An 18,946-nucleotide genomic window follows, 5' to 3' on the forward strand; every position below is an offset into this window, starting at 1 on the left:
CGCACCTGTCCCGATGAATCTAGCATCACAAACGTATTTGGTGGCTTTCCAGGTCCCCAACAACATGCCATGACCCTCGGTGCAACTTCTGCATCTAAACTAATGTCCATCTCTTTCTTTTAATATGACCCTGCAGACACCTTGTTCCAAAAAGCCTGTTATACTCTGAAAGCAACCGACTCTTTGCTCTACTAGTTAGTTAGCAAGGTTCTTGTTTTTTTCTCCATTGATGGCAACCGTTACAAAATATCCGACACGATTGGTCTCAACTCAATAGGACTTCAGGAGTTGTCTCTGATTCCGAAGAAGATATCAACGGTGTTATTGGAAATGGTATTATGGATGATATTAAGGAGAGAAGTGAACTGTAGTTCAGATCGTGGTTGTTTTTTCTGGATTGCAGAGTAAGCACGATAGGTATGATGATTGATGAAATATGTTTGTGATAAAACCAAGTTGCAGTATGATTCGAGATCTTAAGAGCTTACACAACTGTGCTTGGGAACCCTACCTGCCGCTATGATAATTAACCACTAGTTTCTTTGTTAGTCTTATATGAATATTGGTGTTTTCTTTGATGTTATTGCATAATTTATTTTGACTATTGCATTGTATAACTGTGAAAAAACAAAGCAAAACGAAAACTTAGTATTCAAAATTGACTCGAGGACAATGCATACGCTTACCAATCAGAAGCCAGAGGAATCAACCAGAGCTGGGTAAGACGCATTCTCGTCCAAAGCCGTCATGATATCCCTAGTCACCCTTCTGTTTCTGGTCCTGAACACTACTTTATGATCTAAACCAGTCAATTCACACAATTCTAACCTCTGAGATTGGGTTGAATCCATGTCAGCATCCCAACAAGTCTGATATAATATATCTTTCACATTCTCAATCTTGTCCTCTGGTACTAAGATTTTGTTTTGAAGGAGCGCTAGATAGGCTTGAGAAGCCGCCTGATTCCGGATCTGGATCAAGTGAAAACAATATATTTATGTAAGCAACATGAACTTTCTGAAACAGAGTTTGAGATGCAGAGAAGTCACATGAACCTTTGGGTATTGGTGGGCAAGGAATGGTAGAAGCTGAGAGAACGCTTGAGTGCTGATGAGTTCTGAGACAGAAGCAATAGACCCAAGTATTCCAACGCCTGCCTCTACCTTTTCGAATTTCTTTGAAGCTCTTAGTTCGATGGCTAAGGAATCCATGACTCTTGTGTAGAAACCCAACGTATAAGCCTGAAATCAAATGGCACATAAGCTTTACTTTACGTTGAATCTACAAGCTTTGACAAAATCTAATCGAAACAAGTAAAACTATAAAACCAACCTCTTGATTCCGATATATCTTGTCCAAGAGCTCTTGAATTGTCTGTGTCAAAAGAAAAGTGTTAAGACATAAATATTACGGATCGACACAGTAAAATAGAGGTTAATGGTGTATTTACTTTTAGACAGGGTTCAATAACTCGGTCACATTTTTTGTACTCTTGAAGTATCCAGACGATGTCGTCACAAATCGCAGATTCTCTAGACTGTTGTTGTTTAACATCTTCAGCTTCACTTTCTTCCCTCACATACTCCAGTAATGCAGAGAGTGAAGCTGTTTTAAGCGACTTTTGTAACCCTCCAATCGAAATTACTAATCCAGACATTACCTGTTTGCTATAACAATGGAATTTCAATAGCTGAACAAAGCGTGGGAACGAGAACTCGGGAACCTACAAAAGAATAGATAACTTATAGTCAGATAAACAATTGGAAACATAAGAAGCAACGCAAGGCTCCAGGATCTGCATACCGCCCATTGTAAGAGTCTCACACACAGATGTGAGTCCTTTAACAGCATTCATGCGTGCCTCAGCATCTCTATCTTCAGGATTCGCCTGCTTGGAAAAAAAAAATAAAAAAAAAAACATCCGTCAAAGTGAATAACCAAAATGTTTTCCAAAGATTGGAGACCCATGTTGTCTTCCTTACCTCTATCTGACACGCACTGCAGAGCTTCAGAACTACATTTATCCAGTTTGGAGTCAATAGTTCACATGGCAAGACACCCAGTGCAAGTGCAAAACCTCTCCGAGCAGCTACGTTTGGGTCGGTTAGATGTGTTACATATTTTGATACTAAATCAACAGCAATCTTATCATTGCAAATCAGATATGATTGCACAAGCTGTTTAACAGCATTTACAGCTGCATTCTGTATGATAAAGTGAAACTTGTTAACTAATGAAGTATGCTAACAGTTTGAAAATAAATACCTATATGATATTTAGAAACGTAGGTACCTGTATTTGAGAATTGGGATGTCTTAAATTCTCATGGAGGGTATCAAGCAGGATCCGTTCTGTTCTCTCAGATAATCTCACATGAGATAACGAGATACACTCGATAAACCGTGAGACAGCCAGTCGCATTATTTCTCCACCTTTCCCACGATAAAGCCTTGCTTTCTCAATGGCAGGGACAACCCCAGCCATACGCTTATGGCTATCTGTAAAAAATTTAGTGCATTAGCTAGGAACATTTAATATAAGGGATAATGATGCCAACAACTGAACTAACAGAAAATCAAGCTCGAAAGGGGGTGAATACAGTCTGAGTACATCTATGATGACAAGGTCTAGATTCCAAGATGGCTCCCAGATATTTGCATTTCCACTACAAATGATTTGTAAATTGCATATGCAAAGATGCCACAAAATTCAAAGCTGAAAAGTAGATGGTACCAAGCAGCAGGAAAAACATAGCCACACTGATGCAGAACTAAGACAACCTCTCCAGCTGCCAATGTTGCACCATGGCGCATGCACAAATCAGTTGAAAGGGTACAAGGAATTACTTTCTCCAGCACATAGTTAGCAAAGTGCTTAGGCTCGTATTTAACAAGAGCAGCGAGAGCTTCTGCAGCAAGTTCTCTCAAGCTTTTATCCTGAAATGACAAGATTGAAATATTAACATATCAACTAGGAACAATTATTTGATCCAGTTCCCAATCAAATAAGCGTTTCACATTAATATCAAACAGAGCATACCCAATGGCAGATCTTGTTGTATAGCAATTCATCCACAAAAGGATATAGATAGCCTTCATACTGAGCAATGGAAACAGCAACCTGAAGGCATGAGTTCACCCGAGAAGAAAGGGAAAAATAGTTAGCTATGTTCACTATGTCAATGCCATGAGGGTAATTTCCTTGCCTTCCAACATTCTCTTGGAAAGCAGCGGCAGCAGCCCTTCTACAGTTCACCTGATATAAGAAATCGATATACTCTACGCAATGAAGAAAACTACAAAAACATAATTCTTCAAATCAAGAAAGAAAGTATAGTCAAAAGAGTGATTGGTACCTCTCTATCGAAGGAACCCACTATCAATAAATCTGGAGCAAGCTGATCGAGGACGTTTTTCATATCTTTGTGGTAATAGGCGCGCCCAAATGCCCAACAAACATAGGCAGCTGCATCACGCACATGAGATCCAACACTGTGCGGACCTCTACGTACATCATAATGGAGTGCCTGTAAAGAATGTTTATATGTAAATCCATACAGCTTCTGCATAATTTGGGAGAGTGATGCCATTTTTTCGTACGCGTTTGACTAGGAAATAAGTAATCTTGGGAATGGGAAAGAGTACAACCTTCACAATAACTGGGACGACTTGTGGGAAACTTCTAGGCAACAGTAACCCTCTACGAGACAGTTCAGCTAAAGCCAAACAACCCCCATGCCATGAGCCATCTCCCTGAATATCATGAAAGAAAAATTACTGTCAGCTAGACAGTAGCTTGTTATAATTGGACTTAAGAGCATGCAAGTTATGCTGCCATTATTTTGAGTACCTCTCCTGGTGAAAATAGCTCCAATACAGATGACAGCACTTCTTCAGAAAGAACAGATGTTAGTCGTGAAGTTATACGACCTATACCCTTTGCAGCAGACCAACGAACCACGGTGTCCTACACAGTTCAGAAAATAGTGAAAAGATTTAGAGGAAAAGGCTTGCAAATACTAGTAACATGTGAGATTTTCTGGGTGGAAGCTGAGAGTTTCCATGTCGCATACAAAGATTTATAGCATCCAAGAAATATATATACCTTGGTGTATCTTAAGTGTTAACTAGTCACTCCAGTCTATCTATACCTTGGTGCATAGCAGAGTATTTTTACTTAGATTATCATATAGCAATAATATACTTGTATAAGTTGAGATATGACCACCTCTAGTAAATAGCCTAACAATAGTATCTCACCCACTAAACATACCGTGTCTCTCAAACCAGAGAGTAGCATCTCAATTATCGTTTCTAAGATGTCAGGAACATCCATATCTTCATCCTCTTGGTCATCTGAACTTTCTGGTTGTGAGACGACAACGACAGCATGATCAGGGGGGGCCACCGTTTGGGTCGAAATATTCACAGAAAGGGACCCGGTTTGACTCTGAATAAAAATTCAAGAAGCAAGTTTCAGATGACTAACTTGAGAATGAGAGATTATGTCAATCATGGGCATAACCAGAAATTCTACAATATTAAAACACATGACGTACTATTTACACTAAATTATACATGCTAAAAGGTATTTTACCACATAGCGCCAGGAAGGTGGGCGATGAGGAAGACAAACAAGCCCTATCCTATGAGTTAACTTGATCAAATACTTGCGAAGCAGAGGACTTGTAGTTGCTGCATTTGATTTGCTTAGCACAGTCACATCATTTAAAACATTAGGAAGGGCTTCAAGCAACACTTCTCGGCTAGCAGTCTGCCAATGTTAGTAAGACATATAAACCGAGATGCAAAATACCAAAACTTAAGTAATCAAAACCAGCAGTACTTTTCTAGCATTTATATATATGTTTATGCAATATGGACCATTACTGAAAACATAGTATATAACTCCAGGTTACAGAAGAAGAAAAAAACCTTAAAAATGGCAGCCAGAGCCTCCATCACACCAAGCAAGCAAAAGTTGTTCACAAGATTATCTTCCTCAAACGATAAAACTTCATGTGTCCACTCAAAAAAACTGAAAGAGAAACGCCACAGTGCAACAAAGAAAAGTTTGATCATCTGAGTAATCCGAACAATTTTGTTGATGAAGTCAAGTGTTCAAACCAGAACAAACACATAAACAGAATCTCAAAACTTATGAGTGACAGAATCAGACCTTTTAAATGCCTTTCCCATATCCGGACGCGTCAAAAGCTTAGAGAGGAGCAATCCAGAAATCGTGCGCATAGGGCCAGCAGTGCACAGATAGTCCTTACAGAAAGCCAAAATCTTGAACACAAGAGGAGCAAGATCGTCGACACCGAAGCTCTTATCATTTGCAATGCTTGTAATTGTATCAACAGAAGAAATATCAAACGGGACCAAGACAAGGATCGAAAGCCACAAGAGAGTAACACATTGAGCCTCCATTTCACCAGTGCTTTCTTGCCTCAAGGATGAAACAGAAGTCATGGTATGGCATTTCTCCAGAAGCGCCACAGCGAGTTCCAGATCCGATACTTGATGCGGAAAGAAGTTGATAACAGATTTGTAGCCACAGACAGTAACCAAACTATAGATAATGGTGCAAATGGGTTTGATTATTGAGTTCGAGAATTTCATCAGGTTTTGATTCTAATTCAAGTGTCTTAGAGCGAATGATTAACATGAGTGGTGAAACTATGGTCTCTAAGTAAGGTTCCACTAGTTGACCTTGCTCCTGGTATTTATCCATCTACAATACAAGAAAACAAAAGGAATCATCACACAAAGAGGAAGATGCAGTTCAGAAAAGAGTAAGAGAGGCAAGCGTACGTACAATGGAGCGGATGTTGTGAACAGAGGAAGGATCAACGACACGGCCATTTGCGACAATGTCATCGACAAGTGATTTAGCAATCTCCCATTCTTTCAAAAAGTATCTAAGTAGAAATCTCTCCCTCGAATCATGAATGTCCTCTTCTCCATTCACAGCCACCACAGTTTCCTCTTCCATGGCTGTTGCCATTACTCGCCTTTCTGAATTCGGATCCAGAATTTCGAAAAGGCAAAACCAAACTGAGCCCAACTTGATCCTTGAGCTCCTACGAATCTGCATAGAGTGAAACAAGTTTGGGAATTTCAAATGAAACCAGGCTGAAGAAACGAAACAAACGACGTCGTTTCTCCAATTCCTTTTTAAACATTAAAATACTCACTCACCTGGAAGACGAGAGATTGATTATTATGGAGATGATGAGGGCGGATTATTAAAGATTTGATAAGATTTTGATATTTTAGAATTTTGAAAGATTTAAGGAGATTTTTTTAGGGTATTTGATTGTGTTTTAGAGTTTTTCTAATTTAAGAAAAAAAATAATTCTATAAGATTTTATTAATAAACTTTGGATGATTTTAAAATATTTTACAACAAAAAAAAAAATTCCATGTCAAAATCTATACTATGAAAGATGGTCAACTCTCTCCATATGAGTGATACATCAGCAGTGAAGAGAGTGCCACCTGTCAACCCAAATTAAAAGCACATAAATTAAAATCAAATATATATAAAATTAAAGAGGAATATAAAACATCTTCCATATTTTTAATTTTTTTTATATCACAAACAATTTCAATATTTATATAAGAAATCTAGAGAGACTTAGAACATGTTGATGTATTATTTAAGTAAGCAGATGCATTACCAAAAGATAAAAAAGTATCGAGATTCGAGAGTAAAACCAAAGATTCGCTTCATCCTCTTAGGGTAATCCATGAAGATATGAACATATGGTTTAGGCGTTAGAATTTTCTCAACAATTTGAAGAGTTAATTTTAGAGAAATTCATTAAAGTGTGTCTTTTGAGAAATAAATTTTTATATATGAAAAAAGATCGTAATTCTGTTCACTATCGAATGAAAGATAGTTAAATCAATGATTGAATGTTGGTTGAGGAAAATACAGAGAGAAAAGAAGAAGTAAACTAAATGAAATTCTTATTGAAAATTAAATTCTACAGTATATTCAAGAAATTGAATAGCTAGTAGGCATGAAAGTTGTCTATCTTAAATATAACTATTAAAGAGTTAACAAAGCTTCATGAAAATCTTTGTGATAAAAGAGAATTTGAGAGTCCCATGGTATTTAGTTGAGAAACTTAAATACAAATATATCTATATATATATATATATATATATAGCTAAGATTTAGACAAGAATTGTAGGATGTTTAAATATTTTTATCTACCAATCAAATGTGCAAATGGGTATGATTGTTTTACTTCCTAAAAAAAAATGCTAATAGTTTTCTTTTACAAAAATTACTTTACAATAAGATTTAGCTTTAAACAAAATTCTGTATTCTTTGCCTCCTCACAAATCTTTCAAATGTGAAAATATAAGAAGCAAAGAAGGTATTGCAATATATATATATATATACAAACAAACCCACATGTAGTGTGGGTACTCATCTCTAGTATCATTAAAATGGCCATCACCATAAAAACTTTAGTAGCATTTTGTTTTATTATCCTCTTCCAAATATTTTTTGTCCACTGTCTTCCTACATCTGTCGGGTAAGTGTTTACTGTTTTTTTTGTAGTTATGTACATGATATGATGATTCACTTTTTTCGTTAATTGGGTTATCCATTAATTATTGTTAGTGTGTTGTATATGTAGGTTATGGAACAAAGCTTAGTAAAAACAAATGCTTCGGGTTTACTTTGTGTAACTCCCCGACAAGTTTACCACCCTGCGATAGTTTTTGTAAAAGATCAGACTCTGATTACGGCATTTGTGTCATGATCTCCTATATATTAAAAGAGAAACATTCTCTAAAAAAAACCTGCTAATATTTATAAAGAGATTTGGATTTTCTGTTTTTAAATTTAGATAATATTTGCAGTGAGAACTGAAAGCTGCGACTATGGCCTATTTCTGAAAGCTGCGACTACGGCCTCCTCTGCTAAATCCATGCCTCATAAACACAATCCACATATGTAGCTAATCCAGCCACACAGGTGGCGGCTCCGACAAGTTTCTCGAGGTAGGATTCATGTTTAAATGCACAAGTTAAAACCCACTAGACACAATGAACATGAAATAAAGCAAAGAAAAACAATGGTCCGGGACTCTATAGAAACATCATATAGAAAAATGAATCCGGGGGCGACCAAGTAATGCAAAGCACATAATCTTTTGAAATTATCTTTGAAATTATCTTCTAAGAACTTACATAATTATGTTTTCGCTTTTTCATCATTGGCACAATCAAATAACGGCCAATCTAATCCAATTTATTCGATCCCTTTATTTCCAATACAAGAAAATATATAAAGTTACAAGACAGTTCTTCACTTGATCATATCTCTGACCAAATGCGACCATACATTACTATTACAGTCTTTCAATGCCACTTACTGACATTTCAACGGCCATGTTCACACATTTGGCAAACCGTGGTCGACCTTGGATTTACATAAGTGCAATATTCACAAGACCACAGTGTTGAATCTGAGCTGCTGGCTTTAGAAGTGGATCCCTTTGTCTTCCCCCCTAAGCTCTTTGAACTTGAGGTTCGATCATATGCACTATGTGAGCTTACATCCGATAGCCCATTCTCCAGAGCTCGAACTAAGTTCTCAAAATAGTTTTTGGTGACGCTGTAAGTTCCCAGTAATAAAACGTTCATTATTACCTTCTTTCATCACACAAAGCCAACTAAATGAGTGAAAACATCCTTATGTTTTCTTTAAACTCTTTTACTCAGCACTATGTTTCGATTAGCTTGTCAGTCATAACTAAACATGTCATGTCACTTATTATACTAAGCTTATCAGTTTGTTCTGTAGGTTTGGAAAGTACCTTGTTAAACCTGCCAGTTTTGTGCGGAACTCATTAAAATCTTCACAGGGACCTTTGGCTTCTAGGTACGGTTGCAGCTCTTTTTCAGCACATTGATGAAGTCGTTCAAGGCCCGACTCAGCTTCACCTAAATGTATGATAAAATAAGACAAGAAATAGAATTATACATTCTTGCATAATTAAGCCTGTTACAAACAAAAGTGCTCATACCTATTTTAACAAATCAAAATTAGCGGGTCAAAGATGGAACTGAACCCTCACCAAATTGTTTAAGATTTGGATTAAGGAGCTTAATTAATTTCTTATGAGTGACGACACTTGCCTATATAGTCCACATTATCTCACATAGGGAAAATCCTAAACCATTCCCTATTTTACTATGACTACATGATGTTCAATAAAATCACGAAAAGTTCAATCACGTAAGAATCACTGATGGATTTAACAATCGCTAAACTCTCTTAATTCAACTTATGTTCAACTGTTCCCGCTTGGAGAAGACCAATAACAGCAAAAACACTGACAAAAGTAACTCACTTAAGGAATCAATACCAAACATTTTGGAAGCAAAGTTGATTTCAAATGTTAGAGCTAAATCAAGTTACCTTGTAAGTACTCAAAAAACACTCTTTTTCCATGCTCGTGGTCAGGTATGTAAAAACCATAGGCATATGTCCATTTTAGAACTCGTCTGCATTCGACTATCTATGATTGTAGAGCAAATTAGTGAGCAAAATTCAAAAGTCTCAGAAAGGCCATAAGAGGAACGGATTTTACCTGTAACCATGCTTCAATAATGAACTTCAGTTGTGATTCAGGCTGACACTGTATGTCGCTGAGCTTCTCAATCTGTGAATTTCATTAAAAAAAGAACTTTAGCCAAACCCAACAACAACAAAAGCAAGACAATTCATCGAAAGTTAGACGTCTCATGCCAAAATAGACAAAAGTCAAGACGGGCATATATGGTATCATTTGTAAAAGATTATCATAACTTGAGCAAACTTCCTGAACTTTAACTGGATAAAATCTGGAATCACGGATTGGAATGAAAACAAGCAATGATTATTTTGGATATATCACACTTTTTTGTCATCAAACAATACTTGGTGATTCTTATTTACATCAGCAAGTGTTGCACTGTAAGCTCACATCATCAGTTTGCATCTTCTCAAGATCCGCCAGCGCCTTTTGCCTAGACTGCAGCAAGTAGTGACAAAAATTGTAAATTGTTTTAGAAATAAATGCCAATGTGCTATTTGTATATACAAAACTTATTTTTCTTTGGGGTCACTATTTAATAAAGAATACATTTTACCAAAACGAAAACATGAAACTTCAGGCAGACGATATGGATAAGACAAATGCCAAGGATTATTATGAACCTTCCTAAGCCTAATATCATTAATATGCTTAATATGACAGAGACTTTTACGACAGTACTCTGCTCCAATAACAAATTTGACACAATACCTAAGCCCTCAAAGAACATAGCCATCAACGAACACAGCCAACAGATTTAGAATTCCCATAACTGGAGGAACAACAGCTCCTTCTCCAGAGAATACACCACACAGGCACTACATGTACCTCAAAGTTTCATAGTCTCTTTAATTTTTTCAAATCAGTCAGCTTCACTTCCTTAATTTTTCAGAAGTTCTCAACCAAAATACAGATTTTCATATCTTTTGGTCCTCTAACTCAAACAATTAAAAACGTATAGACTTTAATTAGTTTAGATTAGTCATTAAACATCAAATTGTGAATGAGTTCATCTACTTTTCTAGGTACATGAAGGGATTTTATGTTCCATAGGAAGGGCCGAAGGGATTTGAATTTGGCAGCTGAAAACTCGTTCTTAAATTTCCTCCGTAAGAGTTAAATAAAACATGTAAAAATTATATGAATTACTATCTACATACCGATTGATTTGTCGCCCATCTTTCATAGTAGTGGGTATATCTCTCAAGAGAGTTCTTTGCCATCTCTCGGCGTTTTTCAGTCTCATCAAACTGCACAGAAAGATTATGGAAGACATCAAATGTGTTCGAAGATAAAGTAGACTTTAGTTGTCAGTCAGGAAAAGAAACAATGTCAGAGAACTCATACAATGCCATCTTGCTTCGCTGCTTCATACCGGTTACAAGCATAAAAGCCACCTGTCTTCTCACCATGCTCTGTCCACGCTCCAAGGCAAAGCCTACATTTATACAGTACAACTACTTATCATGATAATTCATTGTGACCAACAAAGAATCGTACACAACAGATGATTCAGATGACGATCAGATTACAAGATACAACAACTACAGAAAGAAGATACACAGCAAATTTTTATAGACTGGCAAAACCTAAAATATAATAAGCCACTTATTTTCTATTTCTCTTCAGAGGTATAAACATAAAAATTCAATTCAGATTTAATTCCACGAAGTATAGAGAGAATAGAAGCATAACTTATGACATGATGGCATTCTGAACTATCAACCACTTTGTCAACTTACCAGCAAAACTCAAATTTACATGGCGGGGTGCACGTAATATGCATACAACCCTGGTTTTTCTCTATTGGCCGTTTGCATTTTGGACAGGGCTTGGAATTTGCCAAAATCCTGAAAGTCAATATGGAATTTAGCAGCAACAATAGTGCAATACATTATGTGAATCATGATGCACCCTAATGCTAGGAGATGGAACAGAAGAAACCAAATTGACTTTCTTCTAACAATTAAAAATGCATACGTATCCACCATTTTAGTTTCCTATAGCTATACAAAATGGTAGCCATCACTACCAATACAATATAAAGAAGTAAAGAAACCAAATATTTTTTAAAGCTCTGAAAACCCTTTTACGTCAACAAAATCCCAAATATCTTAAGCATCTACATATCTCATAAATCAACATACCAATTCATATTCTCAGACTCAGCGCTATTCTTCAATATCCACTTAGAAACGGTGTCACAATCTACAGGACGGTGAGCTTCTTCAGCACACTGCAGACCCATGATGATCGAGTCACATGGTATGGTTGTGTCAATAATTCCACACAATGGAAAGATGAAACTATTTTGATACTAACTGATAGAGTAACTTACATTCCAGCAGAAACTGTAACAACAGCGACAGTTCACATCATAATTACCACTTCCAACAACAAAGTTTACAGCGTAGTCACAGCCAGGAGCGGGACACCACTTGGTCTACAGAATAAAAGATGCATTACTAACTTGGTTAGCACATAATATGGACGAACAAAGAACACTAAAATTATGCACTGCTGTTCATTTGAAGGTTAAGAAAAGAGAAATAAGAATCATGCAAATGTCTAACGTATGATGAAACTGAAATCGCTAACTTACCTTTCTATTGTCTTCAACATATGATCTGACAAAATAAGATGTGTACTTCTGCCTATCTTTATCAGGAGCAAGCAAATTGATCATATCCTGACCAACAGCAGCTCTGCAAGAAGGATCTGGACATCGTAACGTAAGACACCCAGGACCATCATTAATCGCAGTGGTGATATAACCTAAAGATAGAGGAAAGGTCAGATAGATAACCCAACAGTATCATTAATTGATAATCGACGAAATAAGAAGAGTAGACTGCAAGTTAAATCAAAACATTAAAGTTGGAAATGGGTATCAACTATAATAAAGAAAACAGTAAAACAAACCTTCCCAGCATGACTCACAGAAGGGGTGACCACAAGCAGCAGCATGCAATTTGTCAGAAAGGAAAGTCTCGAAACAAATCCCACAATCAAGCTGCCAAAAAGAGAAAGAAACAAGTAAAAACGAAAGGCACAGGTGAATTTTCTGACAGATTAAATTTTACAATGTTAATGACGACAATGGGAAGCATACTTGTCCATCAGTTGGGAAATCAACAACAGGTTTGTCCAACAAGCCAACAGCATCTCGAACCTTCTCCTCATCAGCAAACCATTCATCATGAACTCTGCTCACACACCTAACCATTTGCACAAGTTTAACCTCGTTTAAGCACTTATATTCCCACACACACACACACACAAAAAAAGGCTAAAAAAATTATGAATAACGGGAATTTGGGAATCAAACCAATTGTAGTGACGAAGCAGGATTGCAGATGAATTTCTGGAAATGGACAAAACAGTAGAGATCCTTGAAATGTCATCTTCTTGAAGCTTACAGATATCTGCTTCGCTTAACACACTATAATTTTGCTACAAACCCCAAACAAACAAAAAATAGTAAGCTTTTTCGTGAGCCATTGCGATCTACAAATTTCCTTAAAAATATCGAATTCATGAGCTTTTAAAATCTATTAAAAAAGTTGCTCAAATTCAATTCACATCATCATCAACGTTGAGAGTTTTTGAGCAACCAAACATGAATACAGGACAGAACTGGATCTCTCAATTAGAAACCTTAATTTTAGATGTAGATCCAGAAAAGATTGGAGGGGGGGGGGGGGGGGGGAGAGAAACCTGGCGGCGACGGAAAATGAGGTCATCGGAATCATCAGCGGCGTCTTCGACGAACTCGTAGTCGGCATCGTCTTCGGGATCGCTGTCGGCGTAATCGGAATAGTTTTCGGTGCCGCTGTAGAAATCGTCATCAGCATCCATTGAGATTGATTGGCTTCTTCTTCTTCAATCACGAAGCTCTTAATTTTTTTAGATGCTCTTCTCATAAAGACGTTTTAATTGAAAAAGGGAGAAATGGCAAAAGGGTAAATTAAGCTCAGCCATTCTTAAATAAATAAATGCTTTTAATCATAAACTTCAATTTGTGTTTTGGAATAAAATAGTATCCTTCCAATTTTATCCCAAGGCACACACGACAGGATTGGAACCAAAACAAAAAAAAAAAAACACTGGTTCAAAAGGGTGTTGATTTTGGATGGGCAAAATTAACTCAACGGTTTATTTACTAAACCGAACCAAAATTTGTTGAAACTGAATCCAAACAAAAATTGGATGATGTATTCCCCCAAGATTTGTTAACGAGCTTCATTATGTAATTTATAAGGTCTAGTGGAAAGCTAAAGAGAAGAAACAACCCAACTTGGATAGTTAAGGTCACATACCAAAATGGTAAGCTGTTAGGATACAGAAGTACGACTTCGTCTCATTGTAGCAAATAAGAATTTTTTGTAACTTCTTATTATATTTTACAGTTGAACGTGTTCGATTTGCATAAGATATGTGCAAAGACCGGTGGCTGAATTTCACAAGCATAAAACATACATATGTAACCAAAAACTGCTACCACGTCTAGTTTGATGATCCTACTGCTGCGGATGCGTGGAGGACGAGTGTGGAACGTAACTTCCATACTCTGAGATGTCCTGAGGAGTTTTGGGTGGATTCTCTTGATGATATTGCAGAAATTTCTCCAAATTTTTGTATGCATTGGATTCATCTTGAGGAGTGAGCTAAGACATCAATTGACCATCAGAGGAGGCCTTTGTTTGTTTTGAATCTCAGGTACAACCCGAGCACCCACCCGACCCGTCACTCGATCACCTGATCGAGCTGATCCTCGAGTACACACTCAGATACTTGCCTGTGCATGCAAACGCGATCCAGAGGTAGCCAGAACCTGAGTCCTTTCATCGATAGCCACTCTCAGTCCGAAGAGTGAACTCCATCTCTTCTTCACTCTCAGTCCGAAGAAAGAGAGAAGCATGTGGCGTGATAAGAATGATATGCATAGAGATTACAAAGATTCTAGACTATTCAATGATATTAGTTTGTTTGTGGATCATTGAATAGTAAGTAAGTAGTAATTAGAGAATAAATAAACGAAAAAAGTAGGAGCTTGGAATTATAGTTCACTCCGTAGTCATTGGACTATCCCTAGGTGCAACAAATGACACATGCACTATTAAGGGTCTTATTGCAGCTCTTTGCTTCAAGAATTATTGTGAAGAACAACCAAGGATGAAGATCATAAAAGATTAAGAACCCTAAAAATCACAGATCTAATAAATCATAAAAACCCTGTAAAAAACCCTCCTCTTGTTCAACCTCAACTGCTGGCCTCTTCCCCTTGGCCTTGTGTCTCCTAATGTGCTCCCTAAGAGTGAACTCCATCTCTTCTTCACTCTCAGTCCGAAGAAAGAGAGAAGCACGTGGCGTGATAATATTTGTACACTGCTTTTAGATGCATAGAGAGAGTGTTAAGAGGTAAAGAGCTAGGGGTTAATTGTTGTAAATTCAATTTTATTCTCTTGGTTAAACATGATCATATTTTTATTCCATGATTTTTTATTCTACAAGCAAATGAGCAAAGACAACTTTTGACAATTTTTTTTTTAGTTGATAGTAGTAAATATACTACGTAAGTGAAAGTTTAAACACAAAGATTGCCTGACTCAGCAGGAAAGACATTTATCATGGTGGTAGTGGATCGATTAAGCAAGGCTGCTCATTTTATTGCTTTGCCACATCCATATAGTGCACTCTCGGTTGTCTTCTTTGCCTAACCAATGTACATACACAATCCGGTCAAGCTAGTGACATGAAACAAGAGCTTTGTGGGAGGCAACCCACCATGTATTTCTCTCTTTTACTATACAATTTTCTTTTACATTTCTTTTGAGTCTGTTTGACATCTTATACTACAACAGCATAAGGGTAATTGAAACACCTTACATCACATCATACTTCATTCATCATCATTCCATTCATCAAATCAACGTTTTCATAGACAAACTCGAGAGAATTGGAGAAGATCTCACCAATATTTTCGTAGTTTTTGGTCAGAGTGAAAGTGTGTAGATGGCCAAAAGTAAGTAGCGTTCAGGGGAAGCTGAGTAGACATATCGTTGAAGTTAACCGTCTGTTAGTATAAATAAATATAATAAAGAATTAAAGGTACAAACTGACAAAGAAAATGAAACCAATAAGAAAATTGTTAATTGTTACTGTTTATATTTGAATTTAAGAGTAATATATTCACAATTAAGAAAGATATCGAGGTTATTCTTTTTTTTTTTTTTCAACCAAACATTAATAAAATTAAAAAAGAACTCCAAGATTGGTGGCCCAAACTGGAGGATAAACGTTTACAAAAGTAGATTCCGAAAGCAAAGTTCTTGACGACCGAGCAAGGCAATCAGCCCGTGAGTTGGAGTCTCGTGAGATCCTATCGAGGGTGAAAGAAGGATAAGAGATCCGAAGCGATGAAAAATCCTCCAGGAGATTCGTAAAAGCGGGCCAGTCCTCCGGCGTCTGCACCATCTCTACAAGTTCGGCACAATCCGTCTCAAAGACTTGGCAGTCGACTCCAGCCTCCAGTAAGGACTCCATAGCCCAGATCAGTGCTTGAAATTCCGCATGTAAGGGTGTGAGGCCTCTTCTATGACTTCGAGCTCCCAATAGTAGCGTTGAATCCTCGTCACCGCAACACCACCAGCCTAGACCCTAGAAAGGATCTGAACCTTTCCATGAACCATCAACCTGACACCGGGGAAAAGAACCTCTATTATCCAGCGAAGGCGGAGGATCCAGATATCTCACCGAATACGACTTGGCCTCCTCCCACAATAATTTTTCAGTATCCGCTTGATTCAAAATATCAATCGGTTCTAGCTCGAGACCTTGAAAAAGCTTTTTATTCCTGGCCTTCCAAATTGACCACACAATCCAGGGTAGTCGATGAATAATATCTGAAACCCCGGAATGTGAAGGCACTCGCCAGAAGATGAAATCCAAATTCGCAAAAATCGATGCATATGGAAATCCTCCCGGATCTAACAATACCGTAGACCTGTCCCAAATACACCGCGACCGAGGACACTCAAAGAGCGCATGATTAATGGTTTCCACATCAGAATCACATCCCTTACATAAGGGATCACACCGGACACCCCGATACGCAAGCCGTTCTAGCACGAGAAGAGTACTTGAAGCAACCTGCCAGAAAAAGTGTTGAATCTTCGGAGGAACATCTAATTTCCACGACTGAGCCCGCAAGGGCATACACGTCGGCCCAAACTCAACTTCCGCTATCAGCTCTTGAGCCAATCTATAGCCTGATTTGACCGAATACTTCCCTGACTTAGTATAATGCCAAATTAATTTGTCCGGTTGGTTCGTTTTACTAACCGGCATACTCCGAATGAGTTGAATATCCACGGGATCAAAGAACTCCTCCAGAGTAGGCAGATGCCAATCCTTGGTAACTGGATTAATGAGATGATTAACCATCAAACTCGGGAGCCATAACCTCCCTCGTCCATTCGCTGGTCTTGGACGAACATCCGGCAACCATGGATCCCGCCAGACCGAAATTGAATAACCAGAACCTACCGCCCATCTCGCTCCCTGTTCCACCAATCCCTTGGTTGAATAAATACTCCTACAAGCGAAGGAAGGGTTATATGGCTTTTTTGCCATCAAAGGATGTTTATTTCTAAAATATCGTCCTTTCATCACCCGAGCCATTAAGGATGTCGGATGATGGATTAAACGCCAAAACTGCTTGGCCAACATTGCCTCATTAAATTGTTCCAAGGCTCGGAATCCTAAACCCCCTTCACTTTTATCTTTACATAATTTATCCCAAGCAACCCAGTGCATGCCTCGTGCCTTATCATTTGACTTCCACCAGAAGGTAGAGATAGCACTCATTAGTTTAGACGTCAAATCCTGTGGCAGCTTATAACATGACATCACGTGGGTAGGGAGTGCCAACGCCACCGATTTAATCATAATTTCCTTACCACCCTTCGATAAACACTTTGCAGACCATCCATTTACTCGATCGTCCAACCGATCCTTTACGTAACTAAAAACCTTTGCTTTTGATCCTTTCAGACTCTCCGGAATACCCAAATAAGAACCCATACCACCCTCCTTAGAAATCCCAATAACTGATTTCAACTGGGATCGTATATCATCAAGAACCTTCTTACCGAACATAATAGAAGACTTAGCCAGATTAACCTCCTGTCCTGAGGCTTTACTATAGTTGCCGATTATATCCATTACCGTCCTACACTCATCCGCCTGTGCTTTAAAAAAAAAAAAAGGCTGTCATCCGCGAACAAAAAATGCGAAACAGTAGGACTACTAGAGGCAATGGTAATACCTGTTAATTTCTTCTCCCTTTCAGCCTTTTTAATATTCGCTATTAAAACCTCTGTACAGAGTATAAACAAGTATGATGATAAAGGATCCCCTTGGCGTAATCCCCGCTGTGGTTTAATAAAACCCCGGGGCTGACCATTCAGAAGAACTTGATACGTCACTGACGAAACACACCACATGATCCACGTAATCCATTTCCTATCAAACCCCAATCTAACCAGAACTGCCTCCAAAAAATCCCACTCAACCCGATCATAGGCCTTACTCATATCTGTTTTAAATGCCAAAAACTCTGAATTACACCGACTGTTAGTATTGAGCCCATGAAACATTTCCTGTGCCACAAGAATATTATCCGTAATTAATCGACCCGACACAAAGGCTGATTGTGTCTCTGAAACCAAAAGAGGCAACAAGCGCTTCAATCGGAAACACAATACTTTTGAGATAATTTTGTAACTCACATTACATAAACTAATAGGTCTAAACTCCGCCATTCGTTGCGGGAGGTCAACCTTAGGAATAAGGCAAATATTAGTCTCATTCAATAGTGGATCAAAACTGCCAGTTCTAAAGAACTCTTTAACCAATAAAACTAGATCCCCCTTGAGAGAGGGCCAGAACCTTTGGAAGAAGAGAGCTGTCATCCCATCAGGACCTGGGGTCTTCTCCGGATGCATGGCAAACAGAGCTTTTCGGACTTCCCCCTCCGAGATATCTCGAGTTAAAGCTCTGTTCATGGAATCCGTAATAATCGGGTCAATGGCTTGAAGCATCTCTGTAATACCCCCCCCCCCCCCATCTGATTTCCTAAACAAATCCCCAAAGTATGTTGTGGCAATATGCTCCATACCGGAGGGTGATTCATCCCAAACATTTTCTTTATCAAATAATCCAATAATCCTATTACGTACCCGCCTTTGTTTAGTAGATGCATGAAAATAGGCGGTATTTTTATCACCAACCCTCAACCAAAATTTTCTGCTCTTTTGTTGCCAATAAATTTCCTCA

General features: G+C 38.0%; 1 protein-coding gene and 1 pseudogene across 4 annotated transcripts; both read right to left on the reverse strand.

The window, feature by feature from the left end:
• Positions 1–580: 580 nt before the first annotated feature.
• On the reverse strand, positions 581–5,736 carry LOC104789545 (tubulin-folding cofactor D-like; annotated as a pseudogene). The gene is made up of 16 exons (XR_015557608.1): positions 5,179–5,736; positions 4,935–5,037; positions 4,597–4,773; positions 4,273–4,449; positions 3,850–3,966; positions 3,648–3,752; positions 3,356–3,526; positions 3,040–3,255; positions 2,734–2,936; positions 2,293–2,494; positions 1,983–2,204; positions 1,804–1,888; positions 1,451–1,723; positions 1,333–1,374; positions 1,056–1,241; positions 581–971 (listed from the first exon to the last, which is right to left on the reverse strand). The product of XR_015557608.1 is annotated as a tubulin-folding cofactor D-like (transcript).
• A 2,441-nt stretch (positions 5,737–8,177) lies between these two features.
• LOC104787529 (putative E3 ubiquitin-protein ligase ARI8) lies at positions 8,178–13,616 on the reverse strand. Of its 3 annotated transcripts, none has more exons than XR_015557606.1 (15): positions 13,325–13,616; positions 12,936–13,060; positions 12,720–12,825; positions 12,530–12,620; positions 12,210–12,382; positions 11,946–12,050; positions 11,755–11,843; positions 11,350–11,457; positions 10,955–11,045; positions 10,768–10,857; positions 9,970–10,045; positions 9,623–9,694; positions 9,451–9,550; positions 8,846–8,972; positions 8,178–8,643 (listed from the first exon to the last, which is right to left on the reverse strand). XR_015557606.1 is itself a non-coding variant. In XM_010513135.3 (15 exons), exons 1-15 carry the CDS (start codon positions 13,463–13,465, stop codon positions 8,409–8,411), a joined length of 1,701 nt encoding a protein of 566 aa, XP_010511437.2. In that variant the 5' UTR covers positions 13,466–13,616; the 3' UTR covers positions 8,178–8,408. The 3 variants fall into 3 exon arrangements, 1 of the variants encoding a protein (XP_010511437.2); XR_015557607.1 differs by having other exon boundaries at positions 9,952–10,045; XM_010513135.3 differs by having other exon boundaries at positions 9,998–10,045.
• Between the last annotated feature and the right edge of the window lie 5,330 nt (positions 13,617–18,946).

The sequence above is a fragment of the Camelina sativa genome, chromosome 5 (genome assembly GCF_030686135.1).
Source record: "Camelina sativa cultivar CO46 ecotype springtype chromosome 5, ASM3068613v1".
Classification (NCBI taxonomy): domain Eukaryota; kingdom Viridiplantae; phylum Streptophyta; class Magnoliopsida; order Brassicales; family Brassicaceae; genus Camelina; species Camelina sativa.